Source organism: Chlorocebus sabaeus, chromosome 6 (genome assembly GCF_047675955.1).
Source record: "Chlorocebus sabaeus isolate Y175 chromosome 6, mChlSab1.0.hap1, whole genome shotgun sequence".
NCBI classification, from domain to species: Eukaryota; Metazoa; Chordata; class Mammalia; order Primates; family Cercopithecidae; genus Chlorocebus; species Chlorocebus sabaeus.
In genome coordinates, this window is record NC_132909.1 from 6,529,407 (window position 1) to 6,547,921 (window position 18,515).

An 18,515-nucleotide genomic window follows, 5' to 3' on the forward strand; every position below is an offset into this window, starting at 1 on the left:
CAAAAATTAGCTGGGCATGGTGGCACAAGCCTGCAGTCTCAGCTACTCAAGAGGCTGAGGTGGGAGAACCACCTAAGCCTGGGAAGTCAAGGCTGCAATGAGCCGTCACTCCAGCCTAGGTGACAGTGAAACCCTGTCTCAACCAATCAACCAATCAATCAATAAACACTCTGCTAATAAAATAATGAGGCAGCCCCTTATGTACTAATATGATACTATTTTTGTATCTTATTGCTTGGAATTTACCCACATCTAACTGGAAGGATGACTGAGAAAATGATTATTTTAGCTGAATGAATTGCTGCCCACATTTGTTAATAAAGTAGGGGGAAGAATATTGGGTAGGCAGCTGGCAGTCTCCAGGGGAGCTTACACCTTTGGGTACTCAACATTCTCTACACTCTTCTCCCCAAACAGAAAAAGTGGTCTTGTTTTTCCCATGGACACTATCCCCAGAGTTTTATTTTCGACTTCCAGATTCAAGCAAGTCTGGAAATGTTTATTGGTGGCGAATGTCCCATAAACACCAAGAATCCTCAGCTTTTGAAGACCCCAGTATTCAAGGGTGCAATGGGAACTGAGAATCCACAGTGACAACTTCCAGTGAAGAAAAGAAAAATGGGGAGGATGCAGCAGGCCCTGTTCCACTGCAATTAACCAAGGCCAGTGGGAAGGAAAGTAAGACTCCTCTCTCCTGGTAGTGGAGGAAGGCTGTTAATTAGCCAATCCAGAAGCCCTAATTCTCCTGTCTCAAGGTCATAGGCTGTGCTTGGTTCCTGGTTTTTCCTTCTTGCATTTTCTCCTTGTTCCTTATTTTCTTGGGCCACAACTTAGTTGGGCATTAAAGGGTATACTTTTCTTAGGAACTGGAAAGCATTTCTAGGAGTCAAGAATGCAAATGAAAACCGGGCGCGGTGGCTCAAGCCTGTAATCCCAGCACTTTGGGAGGCCGAGACGGGCGGATCACAAGCTCAGGAGATCGAGACCATCCTGGCTAAAACGGTGAAATCCAATCTCTACTAAAAAATACAAAAAACTGGCCGGGGTGAGGTGGCGGGCGCCTGTAGTCCCAGCTACTTGGGAGGCTGAGGCAGGAGAATGGCGGGAACCCGGGAGGCGGAGCTTGCAGTGAGCTGAGATCCGGCCACTGCACTCCAGCCTGGGCGACGGAGCAAGACTCCGTCTCAAAAAAAAAAAAAAAAAAAAAAGGGAATGCAAATGAACTAAGTAAACTTCTCTGCTTTGGAAATGTTGGAAATGCAAATAACTTTAATAGAAACAGGAGGGAAAACGAGAGGAAATGTGACTGAGTAAAAACAGTGGAGTGAGTGAGGACGCTGATAACAGGACTGCCTCATATTCGCACAGAGTTGAGTCTTTTGCTAGCGCATCCGGAAGGTGCGTTCCGCACCGAAGGACCATTTCTAAGTGGTTATTTCCTGAAAGCAAAGTAAAGGGCTGAGTACTCTTGTGGGTTGATTTATTTCAAAACAAAGGCGTGAGGCAACAGTTAGCCACGGTACTTTCCTTAAAGCAGAAGCTCAAAACCAGAAATTCATAAAAAAGTAAACCACATGAGAATTTCTAAATATTGTGTGCTTGAGGATGGGTGTTTACTGGACATGGTCTGGTTCGTGTAATGAGGACTGGAGATAATTTTGATTTGATATGAAAAGCTCTCACTTGACACCTAGGTGATACTATTGTTTATTGATTCATTTATTCAATGAATATTTAATGAATGTCTATTACGTATCAGACAATATTTTACATATAGAGGATGAGGTTCAATCAGCAAACCATACAGACCAAAATCCCTGACTTCAGAGAGCTTACATTTTCATTGTTTAAAAGAAATCATACCTCCAAAGGCTGTGCTCTAGGATAATAACAAGAAGAAGAACAAAAATCAGAAATCAATAAATAAATAAAAGAAAGCATTTCAAGTTTCATGCTTTTTTTTTTTTTTCAGACAAAGTCTCACTCTTGTTCCCCAGGCTGGAGTGCAATGGCACGATCTTGGCTCACTGCAACCTCCACCTCCCGGGTTCAAACAATTCTCCTGCCTCAGCCTCCCAAGTAGCTGGGATTACAGGTGTGTACCACCATGCCTGGCTAATTTTTGTATTTTAAGTAGAACCGGGGTTTTACCATGGTGGCCAGGCTGGTCTCGAACTCCTGACCTCAGGTGATCCGCCTGCTTCAGCCTCCCAAAGTGCTGGGATTACAGGCATGAGCCACCGCGCTCGGCCAAGTTTCATACTGTTTTATAACTTTTAAACAGTTATTATACTATTTCATGCTGATGAGTTTGACAGTTTGAATTAAATGGCCAAATTCCTTAAAACTCACAGTTTACCAAAACTGACAGATAGGAAAAAACAAAAAACAAAAAAACAGAAGAGTCTAATGACTATTAAAGAAAACAAACCTGTTATTAAAAATCTTCCCAGAAAGAAAACACAAGACCAAGTTGGCTTCACTGGTGAGTTTTTCTGAATATTTAATGAAGACATAACACCAGAAAACAGAATCAGAGGAATTACTTCTCAATTCCTTTTAAGAGACCATTACAAGTTTGATGTAAAACTTAGCAAGGATAGTAGAAAAAGTGAAATAACAGAACCATTTTTATATAAACATAAACACAGAAATTCTAACCAACTCTTGTGAGATATAAATATTTAAAGTATATCAGGACTAAGTGTGGTTTATTCCAGGAATTCAAGAGTAGTTTAACATTCAGAACTTAATGAACATTATTTATGATGATTTACATAAAAGAAGAATAATATGACCAACTTAATACATGTAGAAAATGCATTTGATAAAATACAACGTCCATTCATGATGTAAGAAAAAGAAACAGAAAACTCTTAGCAAACTAAAAATAGAAGAAAACTTCCATAGTCTGATTTTTAAAAACAGCTATAAAAAACCTACAGCAAACATTCTACTTTGTACTTTAAAGTCTTCCCCTTATTATGCGCTATCTCATCTAAGTCTTACAAATTCCCACCACTCTTTCTCTTCTGTTTCCCACCTCCACTTACCCCAGTGTATAGGCAGAAGTCAAAAAAACCAAAAATAACAATAATATTATAGTAGCCTGACTGTCTATTTCTTAGCCCCAAATCGGGGACACAAAAGCATTTTTCCTGAATAAATACTTGAACTGTGCATCCTTGAATGCCTCAATATGACTCAAAGGTAGATCAAGCTGGAACTGGCATTAGGGTAGGATCAACAGAACTCAAAATAACCCTGACCCCATCCTCACATTGCCTGTAACTCAGTCTCTGCAGGAGGTGAAGCAGAATTGGCAGCCGTGTCATTGGTTGGGGCTGAGTCCTCAGACAGGGCCCTCTCCAGACTGGTGGGCAGGGAGTGAATCAGTCTCTCTCGGAAGTCCTGGCCCACAAAGACATAGAGCATGGGGTTGAGGCAGCTGTTGAAGAAGGCGAGGGAGCTCGTTGGGTTAACCAGGATATTAATGATTTTGTACTTGCCCTCGAACAACATCTCTTTGAGCCAGACGGTACTCAGAAGGGCAACCAGTTGAAAGGGGAACCAACAAATGAAGAAAGAAGCCACCACAGCAGTGAGGACCCGTAAGGGACGGCTGGATTTAATCATGCCCTTTTTGTGGATCTTGGCTGCAATGAGCCCATAGCAGATGGCAACAATGGACATCGGCATACTAAAGCCAATGACAAACCGGATAATCCCTCTGGCTGTCAGCATGGTAATGGCTACATTCTTCCTCTTCTCAGGGGTGTCACCCCAGGATGCAAAGTTGAAAGTACAGTACGTGTCCCCATTTGGAATAGTTACTGTAGTCAAAAAGAGGAAAACTGGCAAGGTAAGGACTAGGGCAAGAATCCAAGGTCCGATGATCACCTTCATGGCCAGACTCACGGTGCGGTGGTTCTGGGCCCAGACTGGATGCAGGACACAAATGCAGCGGTCCAGTGCAATGAAACCAATCAAGAAGACACTTCCAAAGAGGTTGATGTCCACCACGATGTGAATTAACTTACACAGGAACCAGCCAAAAGGCCATTTTTCTCCCATGGCCATAGAGACAATGAGGAATGGTAACGTGGCCGTGAAAGAAAAGTCAGCCAGGGCCAGGTTCAGGTAACAGATGGTGGTGACTGTGCGTGTCATCCGGAATCCAGCCACCCAGATCACAAGCCCATTGCCCAGGACCCCGAGGACAAAGGTGACCCCAAGCACCACCAACGGGAGGATCTGCAGAACAGTGTAGCCAGCAGACTCATAGGACGCTTCTTCATACTCATTCAGAGGAGTGGAGAGGTTGGTTTCCATCTTGCCCGCACCTGAAACATTCCAACAATGGCCATTTCTCAGCTGTGGAACCATCTTACAGCATCTGTATTTATAGCTCACATCAACTTCCACTAAATCTCCCACTCCTACCAGGAGACCCACTCTATCTACTAAGCCTTGTTGACAGTGGTGCTATGGAATTGGCATTCTCTTGGATGCTCCTTTGGGAAGGGATAGTCCTCCATATTCCCATCATTATCAATACGCACTTCACTTATCGGGCTGATCACTTCACCAAGAGGATTACAAGGCTTGTCCACCAGCAAAAATACTGATCTTATGTTGTACGGGCAATGGAAAATCGAGCATAGGCAGCCTGAACATTGTGAGGAAGGCATAAGACTCAGAGTCAGAAGGTTCACATCTGTGTCTCCCATCACTCAATGCAAACATGCTGGCAAGCTCTGCAACCTCTTTCAGCCCCAGGTTCTTCCAGTCTCCCAACTCCTGACCCTCACAGATGTGAGAACCCTTGACCTATTGCTTGGCTAGTACTCAAGATAAAGTTGAAGGGTTTGGCTTGAGGTTATTGTTGAAGAGAATCTTGAGAAGTCACTGGTAATATGTAGTAGTATGTTATATCCTGAGGATTCTGCACTAGAGGAAGTCAGCAAAGAGAGTTCTATCTCTGCTTTCTACCCTCTGCTTTTTCCTGTACCTGCTTGATGTGGAGCTCATCTCTGTTTGGAATGCAAATAATCAGTACCGATTTGTATAGCTTTGGTGTCTGTGGGATACAGACTATGAGAATAATAAGCCATATTAATACTTGTAATAGAGACTATGCATTGTGTTAATTACTACATACGGGATCCAGTTTGGCTTACGTAATAGCTGTGTAATATTCATTACTTCTAGTTTTCATTAGAAGAAATTAAAGCTCAGGGCAATTGTGAAATGTGTTGAAGGTCACTTAGGGAGTAGATAATAGATTAAGGACTTCAGTTCAGCTTGGTCTGACTTCTAAACCCTTACTCTTGACAGATATTGCTGGTTGCCCACCCAGCAACTGTTCCCCATTCTTCTCTGCCCAAAAAACCACAATCGTGTGTTTAGTTACTCACCCTGAAGAGAAGGTGTCCTTTCTCCATATTGGGAGTAAATCTTGACTAGTTTAATTAGCACTAACGAGAATTCCTTTTACTTTGCAAGGGATTGCTTTAGCAGTGGACATGTGACTGAATTGTGGACAATAGCATTGTAAGAATATAACCTGCAGAACTTCTCAGATCAAGTTTTGTTGTTTTTTTTTTTCTTTTAAGAACAAAAATCCAAAACATGTAGTGCCTGCCTCTGGTCCAGGTCACATCTGTAATTTTTGTATCCAATTCAACACAAAGTCCCATGCCACTTGAGCACATTTTCTTGGTTTTTTTTTTTTTTTTTTTTTCCTTGAAACAGAGTCTCACTCTGTGGCCCAGGCTGGAGTGCAGTGGCACGATCTTGGCTCACTGCAAGCTCCGCCTCCCGGGTTCATGCCATTCTCCTGCCTCAGACTCCTGAGTAGCTGGGACTACAAGTGCTCGCCACCATGCCTGGCTAATTTTTTGTACTTTTTTTTTTAGTAGAGACGGGATTTCACAGTGTTAGCCAGGATGGTCTCGATCTCCTGACCTCCTGATCCGCCCGCCTCGGCCTCCCAAAGTGCTGGGATTACAGGCGTGAGCCACCGCGCCCAGCCCACTTGAGCACATTTTCTTATGCTGTGGTCTGTGGACTTTACCAGAAACATCCAGGCTGCCTGTTAAAATTGTATTCATTATCCTTAGCAAACTAATACAGGAACAGAAAACCACATACCACATGTTCTCACTTATAAATGAGAGGTAAATGATGAGAACACATGGACGCAAAGAGGAAAACACTGGGGCCTACCGGAAGGTGGAGGGTGGGAAGAGGGACAGGATCAGGAAAAATAAGTAGTGGGTATTAGGCTTAATACCTCAGTGATGAAATAATCTGTACAATAAACCACCAGGATACAAGTTTACCTATATAACAAACCTGCACATATACCCCTGAACTTACAATGAAAATGAAAAATAATTATATCCATAAATCTCACTCTAGAATCTGTTTGTGTAAAAGTCAGGATGATTTATTATGGCCATGAGAATTTGAGAATCATCTCAGACTGGGCTATTCAGCATCTTTAAGAGAAATAGCAATTCCCTAGCACTTGTTCATATCTAATGCTCATAACATTGTGAAACAGCCGTCACATCCGAGGGAATTCGTGGCCTGGGGACTCCTGTAGTTTTTCAGCATCATGCCCAGCCAGTCAGTGGAGGCAGCAAGATATGAAAACCAAGATGAACAACTCCAGAGCCACTGCCTTTGCATACTGAAGTCCTGCCTTTGAAAGGGGGTCCCCCAAGATTACTAGGATAGGGCTATGCCCCAGTCTGATGATTTTTAGCCTTCTTCCTTTCACTTATTTCCTTCTTTTCCTCCTGCTATTACCAGTGAGTTTCACTGAGGTCTTCTTCCATGGGACATTATTTAATGTAGCTCAGGGTTTCTTAACCTTGGCACCATTGACATGTGGGTCTGGGTAATTCTTTGTTGTGGTGGACCGTTCTGGACACAGTAGGATGTTTAGCAGCACCCCTGGCCTCTATCCACAGATTCCAGTAGCAACTCCTGCTCCAGAAATGACAATCGACAGGTTCCATAAACATTGTCAAAGGTCCCCTCAGAGGCAAAGTTACCCCCAACTGAGAGTCACTGTTATAAAGAATACTGGGCTCGGCCGGGTGCAGTGGCTCACGCCAGTAATCCCAGCACTTTGGGAGGCCAAGGAAGGCGGATTGCCTGAGGTCAGGAGTTCCAGGCCACCCTGGGCAATATAGTGAAGCCCCGTCTCTACTGAAAATACAAAAAATTAGCCGGGCCTGGTGGCTCGCGCCTATAGTCCCAGCTTCTTGGGAGGCTGAGGCAGGAGAATCGCTTGAACCCGGGAGGCGGAGGTTGCAGTGAGCCATGCCACTGCACTCCAGCCTGGGAGACAGAGCGAGACTCTGTCTTAAAAAAAAAGAAATACTGGACTCTGGAGTCAGCTAGATCTCTCTTCTAATCTCATCTGTGATGTCTCCTCACTATGAGTTCTTAGTGATATCTCTTTAAGCCTCGGTTTTCTGCTCTGCAGAACGAGGACAATTTTATGGTGAAGTCTAACTTTCGGGTGAAGATTAAGTGAGAATAGACATGGAAATCTTTTAGGCTAGACTGAGTACATCTATGACAAATGGGAACTCTTGGCCCTCACCAGGCTGTGTGCTGTGTCCTGGGGCTCAATCCATTATGAAGCTCAAGGTCAGGACAAGAACGATGCTCAGAGCAACATTTGCTTCTACGTATGAACATTACCCACACGCCAAGAGCTTCTTTAGCCCTAACGACGCCTCTCACGGGATGTGTGGATGGGCTGTGTTAATATGTGTAAGCACTGAGCACACCCTCAGACACGGTGAATATTGACTAATCTTAGTGATATTAGGTTGGTGCAAAAGTAACTGCGGCTTTTGCCATTGAAAATAATAGCAAAAACAGCAATTACTTTTGCAGCAACCTAATAATTAGTATAACCATTGTACAGACAAGGAAGTTAAGATGGGCTTAGATGGGCTATGTTAATTGTTCAACGTTCCCAGGTAGAAAGAGGTAGAGCCAGAATTGGAGCTCAGCCAGACTGATTACAACAGAATTGTGCTGTTAACCCTTTTCCACCCCATAGTTCCTCAACAGACTCAGATTTTCTCTATCCACCCTCCAAACATTCTACGAGGCACTTAGAAGACATGATCTGTCCATAATCTCAAATTCATTTTAAAATGTTGATACAGGCTGGGCGTGGTGGCTCACACCTGTAATCCTAGCACTTTGGGAGGCCAAGACAGGTGGATCACTTGAGGTCACGAGTTCGAAACCAGCCTGGCCAACATGGTGAAACCCTGTCTCTACTAAAAATACGAAAATTAGCTGGGCATGGTGGCGGGTGCCTGTAATCCCAGCTACCTGGGGGGCTGAGGCAGGAGAATCGCTTGAGTCCGGGAGGTAGAGGTTGCAGTGAGCCCAGACTGTGCCACTGTACTCCAGCCTGGGCAAAAGAGTGAGACTCCGTCTCAAAAAAACAACAAAAAAAATGTTGATACAACAAGGAAGGATGATTGTGAAATGACAGGTGGGGACAGATTAACATGGCAAAAATTGCAAAGTTTTGGGTCCACCCTAGTTGTAACGTAAGGAGAAGAACTGCGAACCACAGGTGATACCTGTACTGATTATGCGGGCTGCTATTTGATGAGTCCTTAATATGTGCCAGTCACTGTATATTTTATCATCTCTGATTACAACATCCTTGCTTTGGGACAAGTGCCGTCCTTGCATAATATGTAGGAAAGTACGGCTCAAAGAGGGGAAGTGACTTGCACGATTATTGAGGGTTGCAATTGAATTTATGACCATAGATGTCAAATGAAAACTCAGCAGTTCCTCATTAGGTTACTCCACTTCTCCAGCGCGCTTGCTATCCCACACCTTAATTATTTCAGTCCTGCTTTCTCCAAAAAATACCTCATTTACTGTGTTTTTCCCACTCCCAGCAGATGCTGTTGACTGACATTATAATGAGAAAATGGTGATAACTAGATGTGAAATTTTCAACCTTTTCTCCCCTGACCCTCAGTCTACCTGCCCCTGTCACTGTGAATAAAGAATTCTTGTTCTTTCCAATAATTTCCCTCCCTACATGGGCCGGGGATGTCCTCTCACCTTCCCACAAACTTTGCCCCCTGCATTGGTCCTTCCATTTTCTGCCAAAACCGAACCCTCAAGATTTTATTTCTACTAGATCATTCTCACTATTACATAAACGTTATCCTATCCCCTCCCTATAAAAAGAAACTATTCTTGGCTGGGTGCAGTGGCTCACGCCTGTAATCCCACCATTTAGGGAGGTTGAGGCGAGTGGATCACTTGAGGCCAGGAGTTTGAGACCAGACTGGCCAACATGGTGAAATCCCATCTCTACTAAAAATACAAAAATTAGCCGGGTGTGATGGCGCGCACTTGTAATCCCAGCTATTTGGGAGGCTGAGGCAGGAAGACCTCTTGAACCCTTGAAGGCGGAAGTTGCAGTGAGCTGAGATCGCACCACTGCCCTCCAGCCTGGGCGACAGTGAGTCCGTCTCAAAAACAAACAAACAAATAAAACAAAACAAAACAAAAACAAAATAAAAACCACCCCCAAAAAACAACTGTTGGGAGCAAGCCCCCCCAAAAACTGGCCATAAACAAAATCTCTGCAGCACTATGGCATGTCCATAATGGCCCTAATGCCCAAGCTGGAAGGTTGTGGGTTTATGGGAATGAGGACAAGGAACACCTGGCCCGCCCAGGGCGGAAAACCGTTTAAGGCATTCTTAAGCCACAAACAATTAGCATGAGCGAACTGCGTCTTAACGGGGTGTTCCTGCTGCAGTTAACTAGCCCAACCTATTCATTTAATTCAGCCCATCCCTTCGTTTCCCATAAGGGATACTTTTAGTTAATTTAGTATCTATAGAAACAATGCTAATGACTGGTTTGCTGTTAATAAATATGTGAGTAAATCTCTGCTCGGGACTCTCAGCTCTGAAGGCTGTGAGACCCCTGATTCCTGACTTCACACCTCTGTATTTCTGTGTGTGTGTCTTTAATTCCTCTAGCGCTGCTGGGTTAGGGTCTCCCCGACTGAGCTGGTCTCGGCAAACAACCAAAAAGATCCTTGGACTATATTCCTCTCCGGTGTTAACCCTATTTCTCCTAAGAGAATTCTTTCTGTGAAAAGAATTTGCAGCCAGATTGTGGAAGGAGTTGTCTGTGTTTGCACCCTCAGATTCCTTGCCTCACTTTTTCTCCTGAATCCAGTCTGTATTGACTCCAGTCCTTAGCACTGACCCATGGTGCATTTTCCTGAGGATGCTTATGACCTCAAGGCTGCAAATGCAGTGGCTGCAAATCCATCTTGGTTCTTATCTCAATATCTTCGTGATATAGAACCCATTGGATCTCTTCCTTCTCCTTAAATCACGTTTTTCCTGTGCCGTGAGATGATAAATGTACACACAACACACTTTCACTTGCCTTTAAATCTCCGTTGGCCATCTCTTTTCAGTCCCCTTTGTTAGTATTTTCTGCTCTAAGTTTGACTCTAAATTTAGGAGTATCCTGCAGCTTTTACTTGTTCCCCACCTCTTTTATCTCTATATAGTCTTTCTACAGGTGATATTATCCAGTTTCAGGGCTTAAAATATCATGCTGTCTTTTCATCTAAATTATCAGCCTTGGCCTCTCTCTGGTGCTCCAGTCTGATATAACCTCTCCCCACGGGAGTCCCGTAGACACTCCAAACCTAACGTGGCTCAACCAAACAGCTGATTGTCTCATCCTCCCAAACCTGCCACTCTTCCAATATTTTGTGTCTATTTGAGTTTAAACATTCAGTTGTTAAAGCTTCCAAACTAGAACTTATCTTTCATTTTCCTTTCTCTCACCACAGTGCCATCCAAGTCCTATTAATTCTATCTGCAGAACCTGCTGAATGCACAACCAGAGCCATCTCCATCTCCACAACCTGTGTCCATGGTCCTGTCAGGCAGGAATGTTTGCACCAACTTTGCAAATAAACTTGTTCCTGGTCCTGCTTTTCCCTGCCCTACAATCCAATCTCCAGAAGAAAACCAAATGAGCTTTTTAAAAGTTCAGAAAGGGCCAGGCACAGTGGCTCACTCCTGTAATCCCAGCACTTTGGGAGTTCGAGGCAGGCGGGTCACCGGAGGTCGGGAGTTCGAGACCAACCTGGCCAACATGAAGAAACCCCATCTCTACTAAAAATACAAAAGTAACCGGGCGTGGTAGCACATGCCTGTAATTCCAGCTGCTCGGAGGCTGAGGCAGGAGAATCGCTTGCACAAGGGAGGCGGAGATTGCAGTGAGCCCAGATTGCGCCATTGCACTCTAGCTTGGGCAAAAAGAGCAAAACTCTGTCTCAAAAAGAAAAAAAAAAAAAAGTCCAATAAGGGCCAGCATGGTGACATGCCTCCCAGAACTTTGGGAGGCCAAGGTGGGTGGATCACCTGAGGTCAGGGGCTCGAAACCAACCTGCCCAACATGATGAAACCCCAACATGATGAAACCCCATCTCTACTAAAAATACAAAAATTAGCTGGGCGTGATGGTGGGAGCCTGTAATCCCAGGTACTCGGGAGGCTGAGGCAGGAGAATCGCTTGACCCTGAGAGGCAGAGTTTGCAGTGAGCCGAGACTGCGCTACTGCACTTCAGCCTGGACGACAGAGCAGACTGTGTCTCAAAAAAAAAAAAAGTCCAATAAAATGGTGACGTTTTCTTTTTTCTTTTTTTTTTTTTTGAGATGGAGTCTCGCTCTGTCGCCCAGGCTGGAGTGCAGTGGCCGGATCTCAGCTCACTGCAAGCTCTGCCTCCCAGGTTTAGGCCATTCTCCTGCCTCAGCCTCCCAAGTAGCTGGGACTACAGGCGCCCGCCACCTCGCCCGGCTAGTTTTTTGTATTTTTTAGTAGAGACGGGGTTTCAGCGTGTTAGCCAGGATGGTCTCGATCTCCTGACCTCGTAAGGCGCCCGTCTCGGCCTCCCAAAGTGCTGGGATTACAGGCTTGAGCCACCGCGCCCGGCCTGTGATGTTATTTTCAACACCTTCCAATGGGTTCAAACTTCTAACTTATCCTTATCTTAAGTTCCCTCAAGCACCCCTGGACCTGCCCTGTGCATCCCTCAGATCTCATTGCTGCACTCTCGTGGGGCACACTGTGCTCCACCCACAGCAGGCTCTGATTCCTTGAACATGCCACTCATTGTCATCTCAGGGCTTCTGCTTTCTCTGTTCCTTCTGCCTACCGTGCTCTTCCTCTTAAGCTTCTCACACCTGGCTCCTGCACATGTTTATTTATTTATCTTTGAGGTAGAGTTTCACTCTTCTCGCCCAGGCTGAAGTGCAATGGCGCGATCTTGGCTCACTGCAACCTCCGCCTCCTGGATTCAAGCGATTCTCCTGCCTCAGCCTCCTGAGTAGCTGGGATTACAGGCTCCCACCACTACGCCCGGCTATTTTGTTGTTGTTGTTGTTTTCTGTATTTTTAGTAGAGACGGGGTAATGCAAGCCCTAAATGCTAGCCACACACGTGACTTACAACTTTCTAGTAGCCATATTAAAAAAATAAAATCACTGGGATAAATTAATTATAATAATATGTTTCATTTAACCCCACAAATAAAAAAAGATCATTGGAACATGTAACCAAAATTAAAGTTATTAACGAGATAAGTTGTATTATTTTGATCATACTAGTGATTAAACTACACTAAGTATATTTCACACCTAAGCACATTTCAGATCAAGATAGAAACATAAGCACTCAAAAGTTGCCTGTGGCAAGTGGATACTCCATTAACAGCACTACTCTAGAATTTAGGGAGGTGTTTGTCAGAGAGCAGGAGTTCCAACGATAAATTTTAAATTGTCAGTCCCCAACTTACCAGCAGCTAAGCTCCTCTTCCTGTGTGTTTCTTGGCTTCCTGTGGAGTAACACAAGCTCTAAGGGCTTTTACAGAGACTACTAAATGACAGGGGAGGGACAATGGAGCTGGAACCAATCCCCTAACAGAAACTCAGGATATCTTATAATTTTCAGAAGACACCTTGGGTATGTTGTCAGTGGACTCTTCTTGGAAACCTATGTGTCTGAATGTTCCTTCATCTCTAGCTTTCTGTGAGAGACTAGAGTTAATGCTTCCAAATGTCAAGGGTCAAGGAACCTGAATGTCCAGCCCTTCCTTCTTCAGTTTCACGAAAATGAAAGAAACAATTACTGAAGTGAGAAGAGTTTCAGCCATATATTAAAGCCCAAATGGGATAGTTAAGTCAAACTCAATTCTCGACTTATGCAGTCCTTCTGGCATCAAATGTGTGGGTCTGTTCCATATCAAGCAATTCTCCAATTCTCTGGGGACATCACTGCGTATCTCACAATTCAGTTCAGCTCTGACACTGTCCACCTGGAGTTAGTGTCAGATCCCACAAGTTAAAGGGTTTACTCTCCCAAGACTGTCCTCACTTCAGACACCAATACAAGTCCCAGGTGGCCACCTGTACTTCTGACTGACTGGCTGTAAATTGGGGGTGGGGGATGTTTATAACCCCTTCCTCTCTTTTGATAATTTGTTAGAATGGCTCACAGAACTAAAGAAGGCACATTACTGGCCGGGCGCTGTGGCTGTCACTTGTAATCCTAGCACTTTGGGAGGCCGAGGTGGGTGGATCATTTGAGGTCAGGAGTTCAAAACCATCCTGGCCAACATGGTGAAACCCCACCTCTACTAAAAATACAAAAAAAAAGTTAGCTGGGCATGGTGGTAGGCACCTGTGTTCCCAACTACTTGGGAGGCTGAGGCGGCAGAATCACTTGAACCCGGGAGGCAGAGGTTACAGTGAGCCGAGATTGTGCCACTGAAATCCAGCCTGGGCGACAGAGCGAGACTCCGTCCAAAAAAAAGAAAAGAAGAAGGCACATTACCTACAGTTACTCGTTTGCTCTCAATGGAGTTCACATATCAAGAAATAGGAGGTGGTAGGTATTGTATAGGTGCAGGTCTCTAAAGAGGTGCTTCCTTGCTGGCTGCTGGAGACATAGAAATCAATCAGGCATGGGCTCTGCGGACCACCTGAATAGAGAGGTAAGAATGCAGTGCTTAGTTACAATAGGGTGGGGGTATGTAGTGATAGGCAGGCTCCTTGTGGGATCCCCTAAAAGGAACAACTAACTCAGATTCACAGATCTAGAGTCAATATCCGGAGGAGGGAACATCTAGGCTGAGTCTTATAGAATCAGGAGAGTCTTTAAGGAGACTAAAGGAGAACAAATAATGCATTCTAGTCAGAGGGGAGTAAAAACACCCAGGAAAGGGGTCACAAAAAAGCAGGTTACTTTTGGTTACTGGAGCACAGATGATGAGAGAGACAGCAATAAGCATTAAGTATGTAGAGGGTGGCAGAGGCAATTTCTTGGATGGTCTTGAATGCTACAAAAAGAACTTGGAATTTCTCTTTAAGAACACAAAAAGCTTATGAAAAGAGGAGAGTGACTAGTCAGATGTATGCTTCCAAAAAACATTGTTCTAGAGTCCTCCTGCAAAGGGATGGCTCTGAGAATGTTCCCAGTTGGAGGCAGAGGTCTTAAAGGGTAAGAAGTTGCCAGAGATCAAGGTGAACTTGCCAAATAGTTGCCTGTGCTGAAGTAGTGTGCTACAGGGGAGGGGTAGTTTAGGGAGCGATTTCCAGGCTTGGTAGACTGTGCTTGGAGACCAAATGGCTCTGGAGAATGAGGAAACATGAAGGGTCTTTATGAAGCCCGCATTCATAATTCATGATTGCTGTATAACCACCCAAATCATAGCATGTAAAACAACCATTTCATTATGTTCATGGATTATGTGGGTTGGGAATTAGGATAAGGCACAGAGGAGATGCTTGTCTCTGCCACCCAAAACTCAAAGGTTTAGGGATGACTAGAAGACTGGGTACTGAAGTCATCTGGAGCTCCTTCATTCACATGTCAGACGCCTGAGTTGGGATGACTCAAATGCTGAACTAGGCTGGGATTGCCTCAAGTGCCTACAGGCAGCCTCTCCAGCATGGTGGTCTCAGGGGAATCAGAGTCCCTACACAATGGCTGCCTTCCTCCAGAACACGTGTCCCAGGAGAACTGGAAGATGCTTCCTAGCCTTTCTTGACCTAGCCTTGAAAGCTATGTGGAGTCATTTTTACCATATTCTTCAGTCAAAGTAGTCCCAACCCTACCCAGGTTCCAGGGCAGAGGGGATAGAATATGCCTGTCCTCCTCTCAGTGGAGGGAGTGTCCAAGAATATTGTGGCCATTTTCTTCAGAACTGTTGCAGCAAGGTAACTGTGTGGATTTGGGGGCTGTCATTGAGATGAGAATCAATGAAAAGAAGCAGAATGTTTAGTTTGCTAGAGCTGCCATAACAAAATACCATTGACTGGGTGGCTACAACAATAGAAATATATTTTCTCACAGTTTTGTCAGCTGGAAGTATAAGATCAAGGTGTCAGCAGGGTTGATTCCTCCTGAGTCCTCTCTCCTTGGCTTGTAGATACCGCCTCCTCCTCATGTTTTCACCTAGTTTTCCCTCTGTGCCTGTCTGTGTCTGGATCTCCTCTTTTCATAAGGATGTCAATCATATTGAGTTGGGGCACACCCTAATGACCTCAGTTTCAGCTAACTACCTCTTTAAAGGTTGTATCCCCAAATACAGTCACATTCTGATGTGCTGGGGTGTATTAGTCAGTTCTCATGCTGCTAATAATGGCATACCTGAAACTGGGTAATTTATAAAGGGAAGAGGTTTAATGGACTCACTGTTCCACATGGCTGGGGAGGCCTCGCAATCATGGCGGAAGGCAAAGGAAGAACAAAGGGATGTCTTACATGGCAGCAGGCAAAAGAGGATGAGAGCCGAGTGAAAGGAGAAACCCCTTACAAAATCGTCAGATCTCGTGAGCCATATTCACTACCATGAGAACATTATGGGGGAAAACTGCCCCCATGAAACAATTATCTCCCACCTAGTTCCTCCCACATCACGTGGGAATTACGGGAGCTACAATTCAAGATGAGATCTGGGTGGGGACACAACCAAACCATATCATGGGGTTAGGGCTTCAACCTAAGAATTTGAAGGGGAGTGTGACACAATTTAGTCCTTGGAGTTATGGGAGAAGGTGAGGAGAACAAAGGCTGGAGATGAGTTTGAAAGGAAACAGGAACACAAAATGATGTGTCTGGACATCAAGGGTAGGTCTGAGCTAGAGACAGGGATCTGGTGAATGTTAGCTGAGGTGTGGTTCAAGTTTTAAGCATGGATGGGTTCACCACAGAGAATGTGAAACAGCAGAAAGAGAGGTTTATGTAATTACTAAGATATCAATAATATGTATTGCACTGGAATTCATGCCAAGTGCTTTGTATCACTGATCTTATTTGTTCTGCTCCAGAAAACACCTCTGTAAGTATCATTGCTCTCAATTCACAGGTGAAGTGACTGGGACTCAGTGCAGTTAAATTAGGGGTCAAATCTAGTCCACCACTTGTTTTTTTATGGCCTGAGAGCCAAGAATGGCTTTAATGTTTCTTACCAGCTAAAGAAAATCAAATGAAGGGTATTTTGTGCCATGTAAAACTTATATGAAATCAATTGTAGTGTTTTAAATAAAGTTTTATTGACACATAGTCATGCTCATCGTTTACAGCTTTGCTTGTGGCTGTTTTCAGGCTACAACAGCAGAGCCAAGGAGTTGTGATGGCCTGCCAAACGAAATATATTGACTCTCTGGCCCTTTATAGGAAATGTTTGTAGCCCATTGCAGTGGTTTCCTCCTGTAATCCCAGCACTTTGGGAGGCCAAGGCGATCGATTGTTTGAGGTCAGGAGTTCAGGACCAGCCGGTCAACATGGCAAAACCGCATCTCTACTTAAAAATTACAAAAATTAGCCAGGAGCGGTGGCAGGCACCTGTAATCCCAGCTACTGGAGAGGCTGAGGCAGGGGAATCGCTTGAACCTAAGAGGCAAAGCTGCAGTGAGCCAAGATCACACCACTGTACTCCAGCCTGGGCGATACAGTGAGACTCTGTCTCAAAAAAAAAAAAAAAAAAAGTTGGGGGAAATGTTTCAGACCTCCGGATTAGCTGGCTTGTCTGGAGCTAGTGAACAGTGTTCCTGGGATTCTAGTCCAGGCAATCTAGCTTCACCACCTCAGTCCAGTGCTTTACGGGGAAGTTGTACTGCTCGTCGAGGCCATTTCCGATGTTTCAGTTACCAGAAGGGTCAGGGATTTTTGCAGCACAGACAGCAATATCCCCATCCGGTCAACCCTAAGGCATCTTCCCTTTTAGCCTTACGCAAACACAGAAGTGAAAGTCCATTTTAAGACTTTCCTTTTTTTCTTCACCACAGTCACCTTGGAACATATACTTGGCTCTGTTTTTGCCCAACCTAGTGTGCTAATCATGGGCCATTTTGTAGCAAGGAAAAAAATCTACTTGTGTTTTAGAAAAGAGGGCTCATGGGAAACAGGCAGGGGTATCCCAGAAGCCCCGTTTTAGGAAGAACAGTCAGACTTCAAAAGACCTACAAATTTTTCTGGCAATTACTCTCTGTGGAGTTCCTTGTCTCTTGTTTTCTCTTGATATCTGGGCCCTTCTCCTCCGTGCATAAAGATGTCCTCTGCCATTCCCTTTATTTTAATCCCCTTACAAAATGCTGGCTTCCATGTGACTCCTAGATACGTCTTCATGTGTTACCCTTCATACCTTGGGAACCTTCTAAAACGCATCTGTTGTTATGATCCCAAGAAAATGTTTATAAAATACAAACACAAATGTTTATAGAGTACAAATGAACATATCACCCTTCTGATTAAAGATCTTCAGTGATTCTCCATCTTATCCCCATTCTCCTCGTGTGGGATGCTGGAGTGCAGCGGTCCCCAACCTTTTAGGCACCAGGGGCCAGTTTCATAACAATTTTTCCGCAGACTGGGGGTTGGCGGGGTGGATGGTTTCAGGATGATTAAAGCACATTGCATTTATTGTAGACTTTATTTCTATTATTATTATTATTACATTGTAATATTCAACGAATAATTACACAACTCACAATGGTGTAGAATCCCTGGGAGCCCTGAGCTTGTTTTCCTGCAACTAGATAGTCCCATCTGGGAGTGATGGGAGACAGTGTGGGTCAGGGAATGCAAAAGATTGGACCACCCCCGGTTTAAGCCATTGTGAGGTGTAATTGTAAATTGTAAATTTCTTAGTATTAAAAACAGCCTGGCTCAAGCCTGTAATCCCAGCATTTGGGGAGGCTGAGGCAGGAGGATCACTAAACCCAGGCGTCTGAAACATGCCTTGGCAACATAGCAGGATACCATCTCTAAAAGAAAAAAACAAAACAAAACAGCTTTAATGAAACAAGGTCTTGGTAATAATGCTTTTAGAATCAGTGTCGTTATCTCTGGTTCTGTAACTGCCTTACTGTATTTCTCCATATCACTCTGATACCCTTGGAATG

At 44.4% G+C, this 18,515-nt stretch overlaps 1 protein-coding gene across 1 annotated transcript; it reads right to left on the reverse strand.

Moving 5' to 3' along the window:
- Positions 1-640: 640 nt before the first annotated feature.
- On the reverse strand, positions 641-13,221 carry FPR2 (formyl peptide receptor 2). The gene is made up of 2 exons (XM_007997815.3): positions 12,905-13,221; positions 641-4,343 (listed from the first exon to the last, which is right to left on the reverse strand). The coding sequence occupies exon 2, from the start codon at positions 4,330-4,332 to the stop codon at positions 3,277-3,279; it is 1,056 nt and encodes a 351-aa protein (XP_007996006.3). The 5' UTR covers positions 4,333-4,343; positions 12,905-13,221; the 3' UTR covers positions 641-3,276.
- Between the last annotated feature and the right edge of the window lie 5,294 nt (positions 13,222-18,515).

Coding starts and splice junctions, on each gene's coding strand:
- FPR2 (XM_007997815.3), bottom strand. CDS start 4,332: ATGGAAACCAACCTCTCCACTCCTCTGAATGAGTATGAAGAAGCGTCC.